The sequence below is a fragment of the Zonotrichia leucophrys genome, chromosome 2 (genome assembly GCF_028769735.1).
Source record: "Zonotrichia leucophrys gambelii isolate GWCS_2022_RI chromosome 2, RI_Zleu_2.0, whole genome shotgun sequence".
Taxonomy (NCBI): domain Eukaryota; kingdom Metazoa; phylum Chordata; class Aves; order Passeriformes; family Passerellidae; genus Zonotrichia; species Zonotrichia leucophrys.
Genome location: NC_088171.1, coordinates 48195041 through 48208245, shown reverse-complemented (window position 1 = coordinate 48208245; position 13205 = coordinate 48195041). Strand labels below are relative to the sequence as shown.

The following is a 13205-nucleotide window of genomic DNA, read 5'->3' as shown; positions in this document are numbered from 1 at the left end:
GTGGGTCTGTGAGATTTATATGGTGCAGCTCCATCTGTCCTTGGTCCATTTCCAAATGTGGCTCCATCCATTGCTGGTGTGTTTCAAATGATACAGCACAGCACATGATGCTCAGCCTGGGGGCCGACAGAACAGGGGTGACTGCCCTGTTAGTGTATGTAAGGATGTGTAAATAACACTGACATATGCTAATTATTACTATTAAAAAGAGGAAAATCATGATTCTTAATCTGTGCAATAAATTTCTTGTAACATGTATTTCTATGCAGTGTACTCTGAAAAATGAAATGGAGATTCCTAGGAGTGTATAACTGCTTAAATCAATGCAGTATATATGTGACAAATGTCCTTCCCTTTTGTTCTCTACAGAGCCAATAATTTCTTCATAATTTCTATCCAGACTCATCAATGTCCTGCTAGAAATAAATAGAATACTTAGTTTCTCATCTTGTCAAGGAATTATGTCTGGCTTCCAGGAACCAGTGGATAGTAAATTTATCTTTCCCTTTTACCACTCTAAGGAGCCAAAGAAAGTCAATCCTTTTCAGGAAATGTGATATAAAAATGAGGCCTGTTGTTTGCAGAGTGCTGGGGGTACAACTCTTAGCAATGGAATTTTCAGTTGGAGTTATATTTTTCTTAATAAATAAGTAAAACTATTTCTACAGCAACTTATGGGAAGAAAAATCAACTGATCTTTCACAGTGTGAAGACACAAAGAAAAAGAGAGGGAAAGAAAGGAATGCCATGTGAAACCAGCAGAACAATGAGCCAGCTCTGCCTGTTCAACAGCTTTATATTTTATGCCAGATTTTTGCATTCAAAAATTATGAATCACACCCTTCACTGTCTCCTCCCCTCACATGATGTGGTTTAAGATGTCTTCTTGCCAGGCATAAGCTAATGAAAAGAAATTCTTTCTGTAACAATAAATAACACAATACAAAGCACTGGGGGAACAGTTTTTGCTGGCTTGCAGTTTTCATGGGAGTTGAGAACTTACACACTGGAGCCAGTCATTTTTCTTTTAACATGGCTTGAAGAACATTTTTAATTTGCCAGGTTTTCCTTCAGGAGGTTTTAAAGTGCAATGACGGTTTTCAGGGGTGCATTTTCAGAAGGTTATAAATGTTTGCACTAGCACTTTAATAAGAGTGGAGCGTTTTTTAACTAATAAGGAGAACATTTGCCAAAGTGTTTTTATCTCTGGCTTCCTTACAATACCAACACAATCAGAAATGTAAAATATTGACATTGAAAATGCTGATCCCATGTAGTCCTCTGTGTCGCTCCATTCTGTAATTGTCGGAGAATATTTCCTAAAACTTTCTTTCTGCTGAGAAACTGAGTTCATAATGCTGGTTCCAAAGGAAAGATGAGCAAAGTGCTTCCTTGATGCACAGAAAAATCCTATCAGTTAGAGAAAAATTATTACTTTCCATCTTGTAATTTCCTTTTATTAGTTGTTTAATAACTCCAAAGTTGATGTTCACCCATCTAGCACTTGCAAACACATTCAATTTATAGCCTGTAATTAGAATATAGTAGTGTAGTGTTCCTTGTGGTATAAATTTCCTTTCAAAAGGTGTTTTTGGCAGGAAAAAATCCACTCTTCCACTTATAAGCTGAAGAACTGTCATGATTCTGAAAGCCGTTTCCCACCTCGTTGTAGGATTGCTTGGGAATCCACGGAGAGGAGAAGCAAATGTGTGGCCTAACACATGATGGTGTGCATCATAATTTCTGGGCTATGGTTCCAATTAGAATTAATTCTTTCCCATAACTTCAGACAAAGAGGGAAGAAGAACCTTGGGGAAGAGACAAGGTGACAGCCCTTGCAGAGCTTCTTGAGGACATCTCCTTCCCCTAGCCCACCTTCCTTTTTGCCTCTCCTGGATCCTGGAGGATGTATGGCCCATGTCTGACTCCCTGAGTTTTGGCTATATCTAAGTTAAGTCATGCTGTAGGAAATCCCCCTCTTCCCAGGCCCCCAAGCAGGACCCCTGTAATAAGGGAATCCTGCAGCACACAAGAGCAGTAAGAATATAATATCCATCCTTTCAGTGATTCTGAAATGAAGAGCAAATTGTGCTCTCAAATCCTCTTGAATATCCTAGTATGCCAGAGACCTGGCCTGGAAAAAGGCAATTCACCTCCAAAGAGTGAATAGAAGGGCAGATCTGTAGTCTGGCAAAACGCTGCAGTTTGGATTAATCTGTATTTCTATTACAAATGTTACATAATCAAAAACATTTTGATGGGCAGCATTTTAGATATGTTCTCTAAGCCAAGCCAAAGGTGATTACACTGCTTTTGTCAGCTCCTATGATAACCACAGAGGCAATTTAGACTGACATTATCCAGTAAAGGAATATATTTATGTCAGGAACAAGACAGGTTTCGTGAGAACTAACCCAGTGTGTGACACGGATTAAAATTAGCAATGCTCAGAGCACAGGTCTCTCTCCTGATAGTCTGAATAGGAAATTCATAACCAGCTCCCCCTGTGGCAGCAGCTCTCTGGCCACAGATAGCAGTGCACAACTTTCCCAGGCATTGTCCTGGGGAAGGCTGTGATAAGATCAGAGAAAAGAATGATAAACAATTCTTATCTTCACTTGCTGCAGCTGTTGAACACGTGGAATGTGTTACGGAGATTTGTTTACCAAAGAGTGGTTTCTTAATTGGCCAATGGTGATGGTGTTTGGATGGAAGGACCAGTTGGGTCCACCTGTATCCTGAGTGTCTGCAAGGCCAATGGGTTTCTTAATAGGTACAGAATAATAAAGTGATTGATCAGCCTGCTGAGAATCATGGAGTCAATCCCAATTATTACTCTGCAGCAACATCACCCAAACTAAAAAAATGCAAGGCCCCATAGCCATTACGGTGTGACCTTTACCTGTTTTCTGTTACCAAAAGGATTCATTCATTACTCTGCCTTGACAAGTGTAGTTGGGGGGAAAATCCTTAAAGTGGATGCTTGCTGGGGGAAAATAGTACAGAAGCTCTCTTATGAGGAGCAACTGAAGGAAAAAAATCTCACAGAAATCGAAGTTGGAGGGAAAAACAAAAACATTATAGGTTAATGGCTGGACTCGATGATCTTAGAGGTCTTTTTTCAACCTTAATGATTCTATGATTATGGGGAGAAAGAACTAAAATAAGATGAGTGAAAAATGGCAGACAACAAGGGAGGATAACAAAGAAACATGGGAAAAGAAAGAAGATGTATTAAAATGAAAAAGTTGGGAAATAAGGAATGAGATAAAAATCATATTTCATTAACAGCAAAAGACAGTTGTCAAGTGCACTCAGTTTCAGAAAAAGAACTCTGGTTGAACTCTGCTTTTTTTACAAAGCTGTAGGAGTTAAGAAATATTTGTGTTTCATGCAGTCTCAAAAGATTTATTGTCTTCAGTCAATATAACATTGCATTTGTATCACTAAATCACAGAAAGTTTCTCAGGGCTGTTCATTTAGGTCTCCTAACTGATTTACAGAGGAGAAGGAGAATTAGACTTCTTTCTTTTGTGTCTCAAGGTAAAATACCCCCTTTTCTTTCTTTATCCATATGGTACAGATGTACCATTTGCTGACATAAAAATTCTAAAATTAAGCAAAGGGCATGAGAGTACTTAAGTGCTGCTATGTTAATTTAGACCAAGATGTTACTCTCAGTATCTGAGACTTGCTTGCAACTAGAACATAGTGCAAATGGAGTAATCACATAATCACATCAGCAATTTCACCAGCCAAATTACATTTTATGGTTTTGTAATATTTTCTGAACAATGGAAAAATTAGGACGTTCTTGTTGAGAAACCATTTTTCACTAACCAAAAAAAAAAAGTGTTCTATCAGCTCTAGCTTTTTTTTTTTAAAGACTCGGGAGGCTGAACAGGTGATAATTTTCTGATCTCTTGCCATCATATTATAAATAAATAAATAAATGAAACTACAGGACACACATAAAATACATTATTTGTAAGAAAGGCCAAGAATGCTACCTACAAAATCACCTGAAAGTTTTAAAAACCAAAATAGGTGTTTCAAATTAAATGTAGTCTATATGCTTTGCTAAATAGGGAAAAGATATGATAAGGATACAAAATGGGTTTTACATGAGTTCACAGTAGTTTTTTTCACTTTATGTATCAGCTCTTTAGAAAAAGTCAACTATACAGTATAATTAAATCCTTTCTGCAAAAGTAGCATATTTACACTAGAGGGTGCTACTTAGACAGGATTTTAGGCTGCTCAGTGTCTTTGGAAAGCCCTTTTTCAACATTTGGAAAAAATGCACATCTGAAATAAGAAACAGATGTTTCTTAAGGGACAAATTCTACTGAAATTTAAATAAACATAACTGAAATTTTTATTTTCCACACACATACCCAAGAGGGACACTGGTCCCTTATGTCATCTCAGCTTCAGTACAAACTGCATATATAATTGCACTGAGGATATGTTAGAGATAAGTAAATATCCTTAATATTTCAGTCTGTTTCTGGTTAACAAACTAATATGACACAGAAAATAGACTAACTAAAGGAATTTAAAAATAAGATCACGTCTTTTCATTAATGAGAAGGACTGAAACAACTGATGGAGTAAAACTAAATTAGTAGTCTATAGTACAAACATAGTGTTACTAAATGCCTGGGTGTGATATGACAAAGAGTTGCTTCACCTTACAATAAAGCATGAAAGAAGGCAAAGGGATTGGAAATTGCCAAGAAGTTATTTAAAATAATTCTTCCTTAATTCTTCCAATGGTGGTGAGATTTGTGAGCACTCTGGATGTGTCTCTCTGCATCTCCAGGCCTTTGGCTGCCTCAAGTCAGAGCCCACATGGAGATGGTGCAGATCTTGGCCCATGAAGGTGGCTGCTGCTCCCTAACAGCTGTTTGCAACCAGGTTGGTATGGGCACCTTATTTTCTTATATGTCCAATCAAAAAATCTCTTTTGAACTTGGCAGTTCTGTAACAAGGTAAGACAGTGTTTGCCCTGCTCTGTCCCCATCTCAGAGATGCTGCAGCTCCAACTCTGGGACTCTACTAACACCATGATGCGGAGGTAGCCAGGGAATCTCCAAAAACAGTGAGGAGGTGGAGGTGAATGAAGTCTGAAAATACCTCTGGTTTGGTTTACTCTTTTCCCCAACACTACTGAACACTTTCCATTGGCTGAATTTGTCACTGATATCACTTGGAAGGTGTTATTATTCACAGAATAAATAAAATAGCCTCAGCTGTTTTATAGCCCCATTTAACCTCATAAACTATGTGGGAATCTGCAAAGTAAAGCTCAATAGCAGTGCCAGGCACGTACTTGGAAAAAGAGAATGAGTTTATACCTTGGGTTCTGCCCCTCACTGAGTCAGTGTTTCTCCTTGAAAACAGGTTTTACCAGAAGACCACCTTTTCCAGGCCAGGGGAAGTCCCTTCTGCTTTACAAATCCTGTCCTAACTATGAGAATCTGGATGTCCCATTAAATGAAATGCTTTGATGAAGAAGTAACTCATCACTCTTTCCACAGCTATTGCATCACTGCCCCCTAATGTTAGCTGGAAGGGTCCCCTGCTCCCTGCACTGGAGCTCCTGCTGCAGGAGGGTGCTGGGCCCAGCATGTGAGAGATGCCTCCAAAACTCCATGTACTCACACTTACTACTGCACAAATAGTAAGTTTGTTTCTTGTAAAAATCTGCTAAGGAGGTGTTTTGTGTTTGTTGGATATCCCCTTCTCGTTTTATAAGTCTGTTGTATAGCTTGGACTAGCAAAAAATAGGGGATCAAATAAACAAAGTGGAAGAGGAAAAGATAAGAAAGTGAATGGCAATAGAGAGAGGAGCATGGTGTTTTTTTCAGGTTGGTTAAGAAATAAGTGAATTGCTCACCTGAGAAGCCAAAAACAATGATGCACTACTAGGAAAACTTTGCTTTTCAACTGAAATTATCCCAGCACCACAAAAGAGTTGACCAACTTCAAAAGGCACAAAGTACAAATGTGTAATAGATTGTCACTTTTTGTGGCCTCTGGTTTAATCCCAGTCAGCAGCCAAGCCCCATGCAGCTGGTCACTCACTCCTCCACTAGTGGGATCAGGGAGAAAATGGGAAGTGTAAAAGCTAGAAAAACTTGTGGGTTGAGATAAAGGCAGCTTGATAGAAAAATCAAAAGCTGCACACACAAGCAAAGCAAAACCAGGGATTAATTCAGTGCTTCCCATGGGCAGGCAGGTGTCCAGCCATCTCCAAGAGAGCAGGGGCCCACCACACATAGCAGTGACTTGAACAGACAAATACTATCACTCCAAACATCCCCCTCTTCCTCCTTCTTCCCTCCAGTTTATATACTGAGCATGATGTCACATGGTCTGGAATGTCCCTTTGGTCAGTTTGGGTCACCAGTCCTGGTTCCATCTCCTCCCAATCTCCCATGCATTTCCTGTCCAGCATGGCAGTGGGAAAAGCAGAAAAGGTCTCGGCTGTGTGAGCTCAGCTCAGCAATAACAAAACCTCTCTATATTATCAACCATGTGTTCAGCACAAATCCAAAACACAGCCCCACACCAGCCACTGTGAAGAAAATTAACTCTAGCTCAGCCAGAACCAGGACGGGGCAGATTGTCTTGTGCTGCCTGACCTGTTATTTGTGTTGCCACAGCAGGGCACCTGTGATTCATCTGCTGGTGTTTGCAGTTCAGCAGGCAGCTTGTGCTCGGCTGCGTGCCAGTGCTGCCTGCCAGCCCTGCGTGCCCCTGCCAAAGGCAGCACCCTGCCTTTCTGAGAGGGACCCCTGCAGCGACAAGGCATTGCTGCACAAGCGGACAGACCGTTAGAGGAGGAAAGGTCAAGAGGGGTGAGTTGGTCCATCAGTCCATACTGAAGGAGTTGAATGCTTTACTGTGACTGTTATATTTTTGTAAGCCACTTCTCTGCCATAGGAAAGCAGCCTCTTTCATTAGTAGGTATAAGTGCATTTGTGAGTGTACAATAGACATCTTAGATTTCTTTCCTCATGTGATAGCAGACAACAGTCAGGTGCACTCATAGGTTCACATCACAGGGATCTTACATTGCTTTCACTTCTCTGTACTTTACTGCAAGATTTGCCTATGTTTTGTTTGCCCTTCTTGCATTGAGTGTAGGGTTTTGAGCTTCCTTAGCATAAAGTGTGAACAAATTCAGTGGATAAATCAATCTGAATACTGGAGCTGTATCAAGTTGTGCATCTTAAAATAGCACTCCCATTGAATAAGTCTATGAGTAAGCAGCTCCCACAAGCATGTGCTGCATTTGCTGTGTACCAGGAGTGTAGGACCCAGCTGGAATCAGAAGGCAATGTCAGACACTTCTGAAGGAGCTTCTAGAAAGAATATGTCTGGAAGGACAGTAAGTTGGAGTCACTTGGTCAGTGAAATTGTTTGGTCAGGAGATACTCAGCCAGCTAAGTCATTGAGTGGGGAGGGAAGGCTGACCTTCCCACTCTGAAGGGCCTCAAGCTGTGCCAAATTAGGCAGAGTTAGTTAAGGACTCTCGTTCTCAGCTTTCATAGTTCATCAGTGATTCTTTGTTGTCATAGCGAAGTGGTGGAAAGATGGTGTGAATATGAGGGAGGAACCAAATAAAACCAATGTTAAAACAAGCATGTGTACGTATATATATATATATATATAAAAAATCTAAATGCAAATATACACATATATATTTTTATATGCATCTATATGTATGTGCATTTTTATATGTGTGTATGTGTTGGAATTTTGCAGTGTTAGCTTCTGACAGAGATCAATAAAATGTGTGTCACTGCTCTTCCAAACTGTACACATTGCAGAGCTTGTTGATGCTAATATTCCTATAAAGATACTCCTCTGTGTGCAAGACATTGCAGTGTCTTTGATCAAGTGACTATGACATAACCTCTGAAGACATGACCACGTAAATCCGAAATTATCTGGAAGTAATGTTCCGTTAAAGCTGAAATACAAGATGCATGTCCTCTTTAATTCTGGCTCGTAACAATGGGTATAGATCCATTTGGACTATGGAACTGTGTAATTTAAGCTGTATTCCAAAGTGTGGCTCATCTAAACATCACAATTTGTCCCTATGTTCCCTCATCTTGCTACAAGTGCCAGCTGCACTGATAGCCTCCAGAAATTTTTTCATGACAGAATAGCTTGTCTTTTTCCCTGCTGTCTTTTCAGACAGACTTGCAAGATAAGATGTCTTTAAGGTCAGAACTGCTAAAGGTACATTATACATATATATGTGTATATATATATATATATAAATTATATAATTATATATGTGTGTGTGCAGCATTTTTGTCATGAGGTATTCAGTAATGTTTTTTTCAGCTGACCTTTCCATGTTATGCTTTTCATCAGCAAATGTGACAAAGCTTGCTCGTAGATGAAGCAGAAAGCTGGGACAGGTGGCCCTTTAGCATCCCTCCTCTGTGCCTTCTGCTGCTATTGCTTTTGGCATCCTCTTGCTACAGCCAGGAGCTAGTATGACCTAAAAAAACCTTCACGCCATCCCGCAAAGGAAAAGGCTAGTGGGGAAGGAGAAAAAAACAAAGTGGAGGCAGCAGATTCAGGGGTGACTGACTACCCAAACAGTCATGGAAAAAGGACACCAGGGAGAAGCAGGCAGGAGATGAGAGAGCTGGAGAGAAGGCATCCACTGAAAGGAGCAGGGAGAGGAGGTAGATGTGTAAAATACACAATGATAGCCAGTTAGTTACTAATTTCATTGCTATGGCATCCAAGTATATATAAAATAGCACCTCTAGATGGAGAATTAGGGTCTATGCAGCTAAACTGCTGGGAAGTTTCATTAAAATGGTACATTGACATTATATTTTAGAAGTTGTCTATCATTTCTTCATCAGCTGTGCTAATTATTTTTAGTGCTTGAACAGATTCACTGGTTTTTGGGGTTTTTTTCCTGTAATTGCCATGTATCACAAGCAAATTCTAACCCATTAGGGATAGCTTTGTCTCTCTAAATTTAAAAGTGTTTATTCAGTTCCTGCAATTTGAGATTTGGAGACAAGCCTGCAAGTTCCAGATGCGATATTGTCAGCAAAATAGTTTAGAGGGTATTTTAGGTGAAACTTGGACATGTTGACAGAGCATATATGTTTTTGGATCTTCAAAGAATTTAAGTTAAAAGAGACATCAAATTTGTCAGCTGGTAGAAGTGTGTTTCAGCACTGGCTCCTCATTAGCCAACTGAGAAAAATGACACCTCAGTCTTTTCATAGCTGGTCTTAAGAGTACCTGGGTTTGACTGTGTGTGAGGCAATAAAAAATAAAATGAAAATATTTGCTTTAAACCCTTATTTTTGGTTTTTTTTTTTTTTAATAATTGCCTGTGAAGATTGACATGAAAGCGGACAGAGCTATCTGAGCAGTGTTTACTCAGTCTCAGGATTGCATACTTGCAAGTATTCATGTCTGTCTACGAAGGATTCACAAATCTCTGAAATGTTTCCAGATAGGAGGCAGAAGGGGTATCTCTGAAGTATCAACAAGCTGTGATCTGTAGAATTTCCTCCACTGCTACCTGATGATACAGCCAGGTGTTACTGGACAGTGCTGTATGGAGGGAATCTCTGTGTAGAGCACATTGCAGGTACGAATTTATTGATGAGATGGCAAATATTTAAGATACTCAGCTAAAGCACCACACAACTTCCCAGCTCTCTTCTCCTTGGGAGATCACTCCCCTAATCTGTGTTAAGTACTATTGTGCTGGTAAGTCACTTTCAATTAAATTGCTCTCTCCAATAAATGTTGACCATTTAAGAAAAGTAAACGCATTATTAACACAGTGAAATGTATTGATGTGTAATCTGACTTCAGTAGTCACCTTAAGCCTACATGAAAAGTACAGAATCTTCCTACACCATGCCTACATTAATGGGTTACACAACCACGATTGCTAAGATAAAATAACTTGTTCCTATTTGATGTTCATTTTTAAAACGCACAGATTGTATTTCAAGGAGTGAAAGGTTTCACAAGCAAAGCAACAGATTGCACAACAAGTAAGGTGACAGGAGGGTGTAATATAAAGTCTGTCTTCTACTTTAAATTCTATTTACTACTTATCAGTGTATGATAACCATCAGTTACAGCCCTAAACCGTTGCCCTGATGCAATTCCTCCCTTCTTGTTACATGGGACATTCCCAAGCACAAGACCCGTCTCCCAGGATGGCACATGTCCTGCAAAGCACCCTTGTCCCATGCAGTCCTTCCCCTGCCTGCCACAGATCCAGCAGATAATTACCAATCACACCAACTATTACCAATTGCAGCGATGATGGTAGCTGATGATTATCAGAGGACTGCAGCCCTGGTCTGTGCGTGAGTGATGCTCGCTAGATTCCTGCAGAGGATGGCACTGAAGCCTCGCCTATGCTGCTGACACCTGGGACCAGCCGTGCCGGTGGGATACAGAGCGCTGGTGTTCCCGGGGGGCGTCGGCGGGGTGGCACGCCGGGACACCGACAGCTGCACTACAGATCCCAGAGTGCAGCGCGTCTGCGCCCGGCCCCCCTCCAGCGCTCGGGCCTCGCGGAGCCCGCCGGGACTTGTAGTCCGCAGAGGCGGGCGGGCGGGGGCTCTGCCGGCGCGGCTCCCGCCTGCCGGCCCGGGGCCAGCCGCGCTCCCCGGATCCGCCGAGGCGGCGAGGCGGGCGCATCCCGCGGCGCCGGGCGCTGCCTCCCCGCCGCCTCCCCTCTGGGCTCCCCGCCTGGGAGCCGGGAGCCCGCCACGCGGGGGGCAGCCGGCGGGGCAGAGCGGCGGCGCTGCCCGGCGGAGCACCATGCTGGAGTCCATCTGTGTCACCGGTGAGCAGCGGGAGCGGGAGCGGGAGTGGCGCGGTCCCCGCCGCGCCCGGGGCAGCCGGCTGGCCGCCAGCGCTTCCCCGCCCAGCGAGCATGCATCGCCCGGGCGGCGCCGCGGGTGTCGGTGGGGTGTTCCCTGGGGACGGGAAAGGGCTCCACACCTGCCTGGCTCCAGCAGCAGGAGCCCCCCCGGTGGATGGGAGTGAGGGTGTCACTCGCGGGCCCTGCCCTGCGATGCCGAGGAGTGCGGGGGTGACACCCGCTCCGCTGGAGCGAGGGACAGACTATGCAAGGGAGAATGCCACTAAAACTGCTGGTTATATCTGGTGCTTACGCGTTTTGGCTCTGCCCTTTGCTGTGTTCTCAGAGAAGTTAACAAATCCTTATAGGATGTGTGTATGCAAACCTCTGTTATGACTGTATAACGATAATGTGGACAGGTACGTGGTGCCACACAAAACCGGCTTCTTGTGCTGTGTACATACTGTTGCTGCTTGAAAACAGATGTTTTCCTTGTTTAAATTTGACATCCTTTCTTGTGTCATTTCTTCAGCTGGCTCAAGCCAATGTTACTTTTCCACAGGGAAATCTGTCTACAAGAAATCTGCTGGAGGTGTTTTGGTGTGCCCTCATTCAATACCCTTGCAATCACAACTAAGATCTCTCACAGCTACTCTTTCTCTGCATAATTGATATGCTGTTCCATCTGTGCATGGATATGACTAGAGTGTTACTCCTGATAATGGGAACAGAAATAAAGTTCCATGGGATCGATCAGAGCAACCCTGGAGATACGCAATAGCCACTGCAATCTGAAAGGATGAGATTTTGTGAACAGTAGTTATTTTTAGTCCATATCCTTCCATCAAATATTCCTGACTGCACCTGTATTGCAGAAGAAGCCAGAGACCTGCTTGGATGAGAGTTTCATCCTGTGCAGGTCTTTCTGCACCGGATGAAATCAGTGTTCTGTGATTATAATCCTGAGTTTATTACATCAGTAGGAGTTTGTTGTTTGATTTCATTAGAGCCAAGTCTTCCCTTTTATTGATTATTACTGTGCCCATGTAATTTAATTTGAAGGGCCCAAATTTGGAGTCAGTTACATAATATTGTATTTCAATATTGAAGTAAACGTGCAGGAAACTGCATGCAAGTGAGTATTTTTTTTTTTGGGGGGGGTAGAAAGAGTACATCTCAAATAGCATTGTCATTTTAAAGAAGAAAATCCAAACTGCCAGTCATCCCTAAAAATGCATAGTTACTTATGAACACTGACAGCTAATTAATCAGATATACAAGTTAGCTGCTAGCTGAAACCTGCCCTTGGTTTTGAAGCTAAGAATTAAAAGCTGGATGACAGATAACACCTTTACAGGAGAAAAGTAAATAGGTGGATATTTTTGGGTGAGGGAAAAAAAAAAGAGTCTTAGGTTAAATGTAAAAGTTCCCAATATCATACAGACTCTAGTTAATAACTAAGATGCTTGTGAAAATAGAAAGTAACTCAATGTCAGTGTTTTTACAGAAACTCATTGCCTAATTCTGCTGTTAATCCATGTTCAATCATAGACGGAGCTTCCAGTGCATTCTAGTTCAAGTTGCCTGACAGCTTCTGTTGAAAACTGGAGTGTTTTTAAACCTTAAAAGGGTTTCCAGTGGTGAGGAAATAGAGTATAGGATTGTGGGAAGATTCAGTTATGCCACAAATACAAGCCTGTAGTGTTTGAGAGGCAGTGGAACATTATAGGTTCATATACAACACTTTATGTTGCCTGCTTTTTTTCTGAATATTCTTTCTATAACCCTCTGCACAGACAAACCATACAGTATAGAGCCCATAAACCACAGGGTGTTGTGAATCTATTCAAATTTTCTGAATATTGGAGATAAACATTTCTTTGTAATGTAATGTACCTTTGCACAGTGTGTCAAAGGAAGAATCTTACTTGTCACATCTGTGTGGTTCCTTCTCATCTCACAGTTTCAAACTTAACTATTGCTTGTAAATAGATCACATACATTGTTTGCATTCCTATAAATTTAAAAATTCAAGTCAGCCTTGAAATGATTTCTGATTTTGAGCAAAAAGAAACTCAGCCATATTCTAACATGGTAATGGTAATCTTAAAAACAGAAGTAGTGGCTCAGACCATTACATCCCAAGGATAGGAGGAAGTTCTCCATGAACATGTTTGCTAAGCACCTTAGTGCAGTTTGGACAGGATTTGCTCACTGTGCATATATAACCTGAGTGACAGCAGCTCGAAAACTGCAGGAGCTCTCTGCTATTTTAGAGCCAGGCTGGCCAGACAGAGATATCCGTGCCACAAATACC

The 13205-nt window shown here is 41.7% G+C and overlaps 1 protein-coding gene across 1 annotated transcript in view; it reads left to right on the top strand.

The window, feature by feature from the left end:
• Positions 1-10671: 10671 nt before the first annotated feature.
• MATCAP2 (microtubule associated tyrosine carboxypeptidase 2) overlaps positions 10672-13205 on the top strand; it is a 28086-nt gene continuing 25552 nt past the window's right edge. The window contains exon 1 of the mRNA XM_064704891.1: positions 10672-10870. Coding sequence (XP_064560961.1) covers positions 10846-10870 — 25 coding nt within the window. The 5' untranslated portion in view covers positions 10672-10845. The remainder of the gene's footprint in view (positions 10871-13205) is intronic.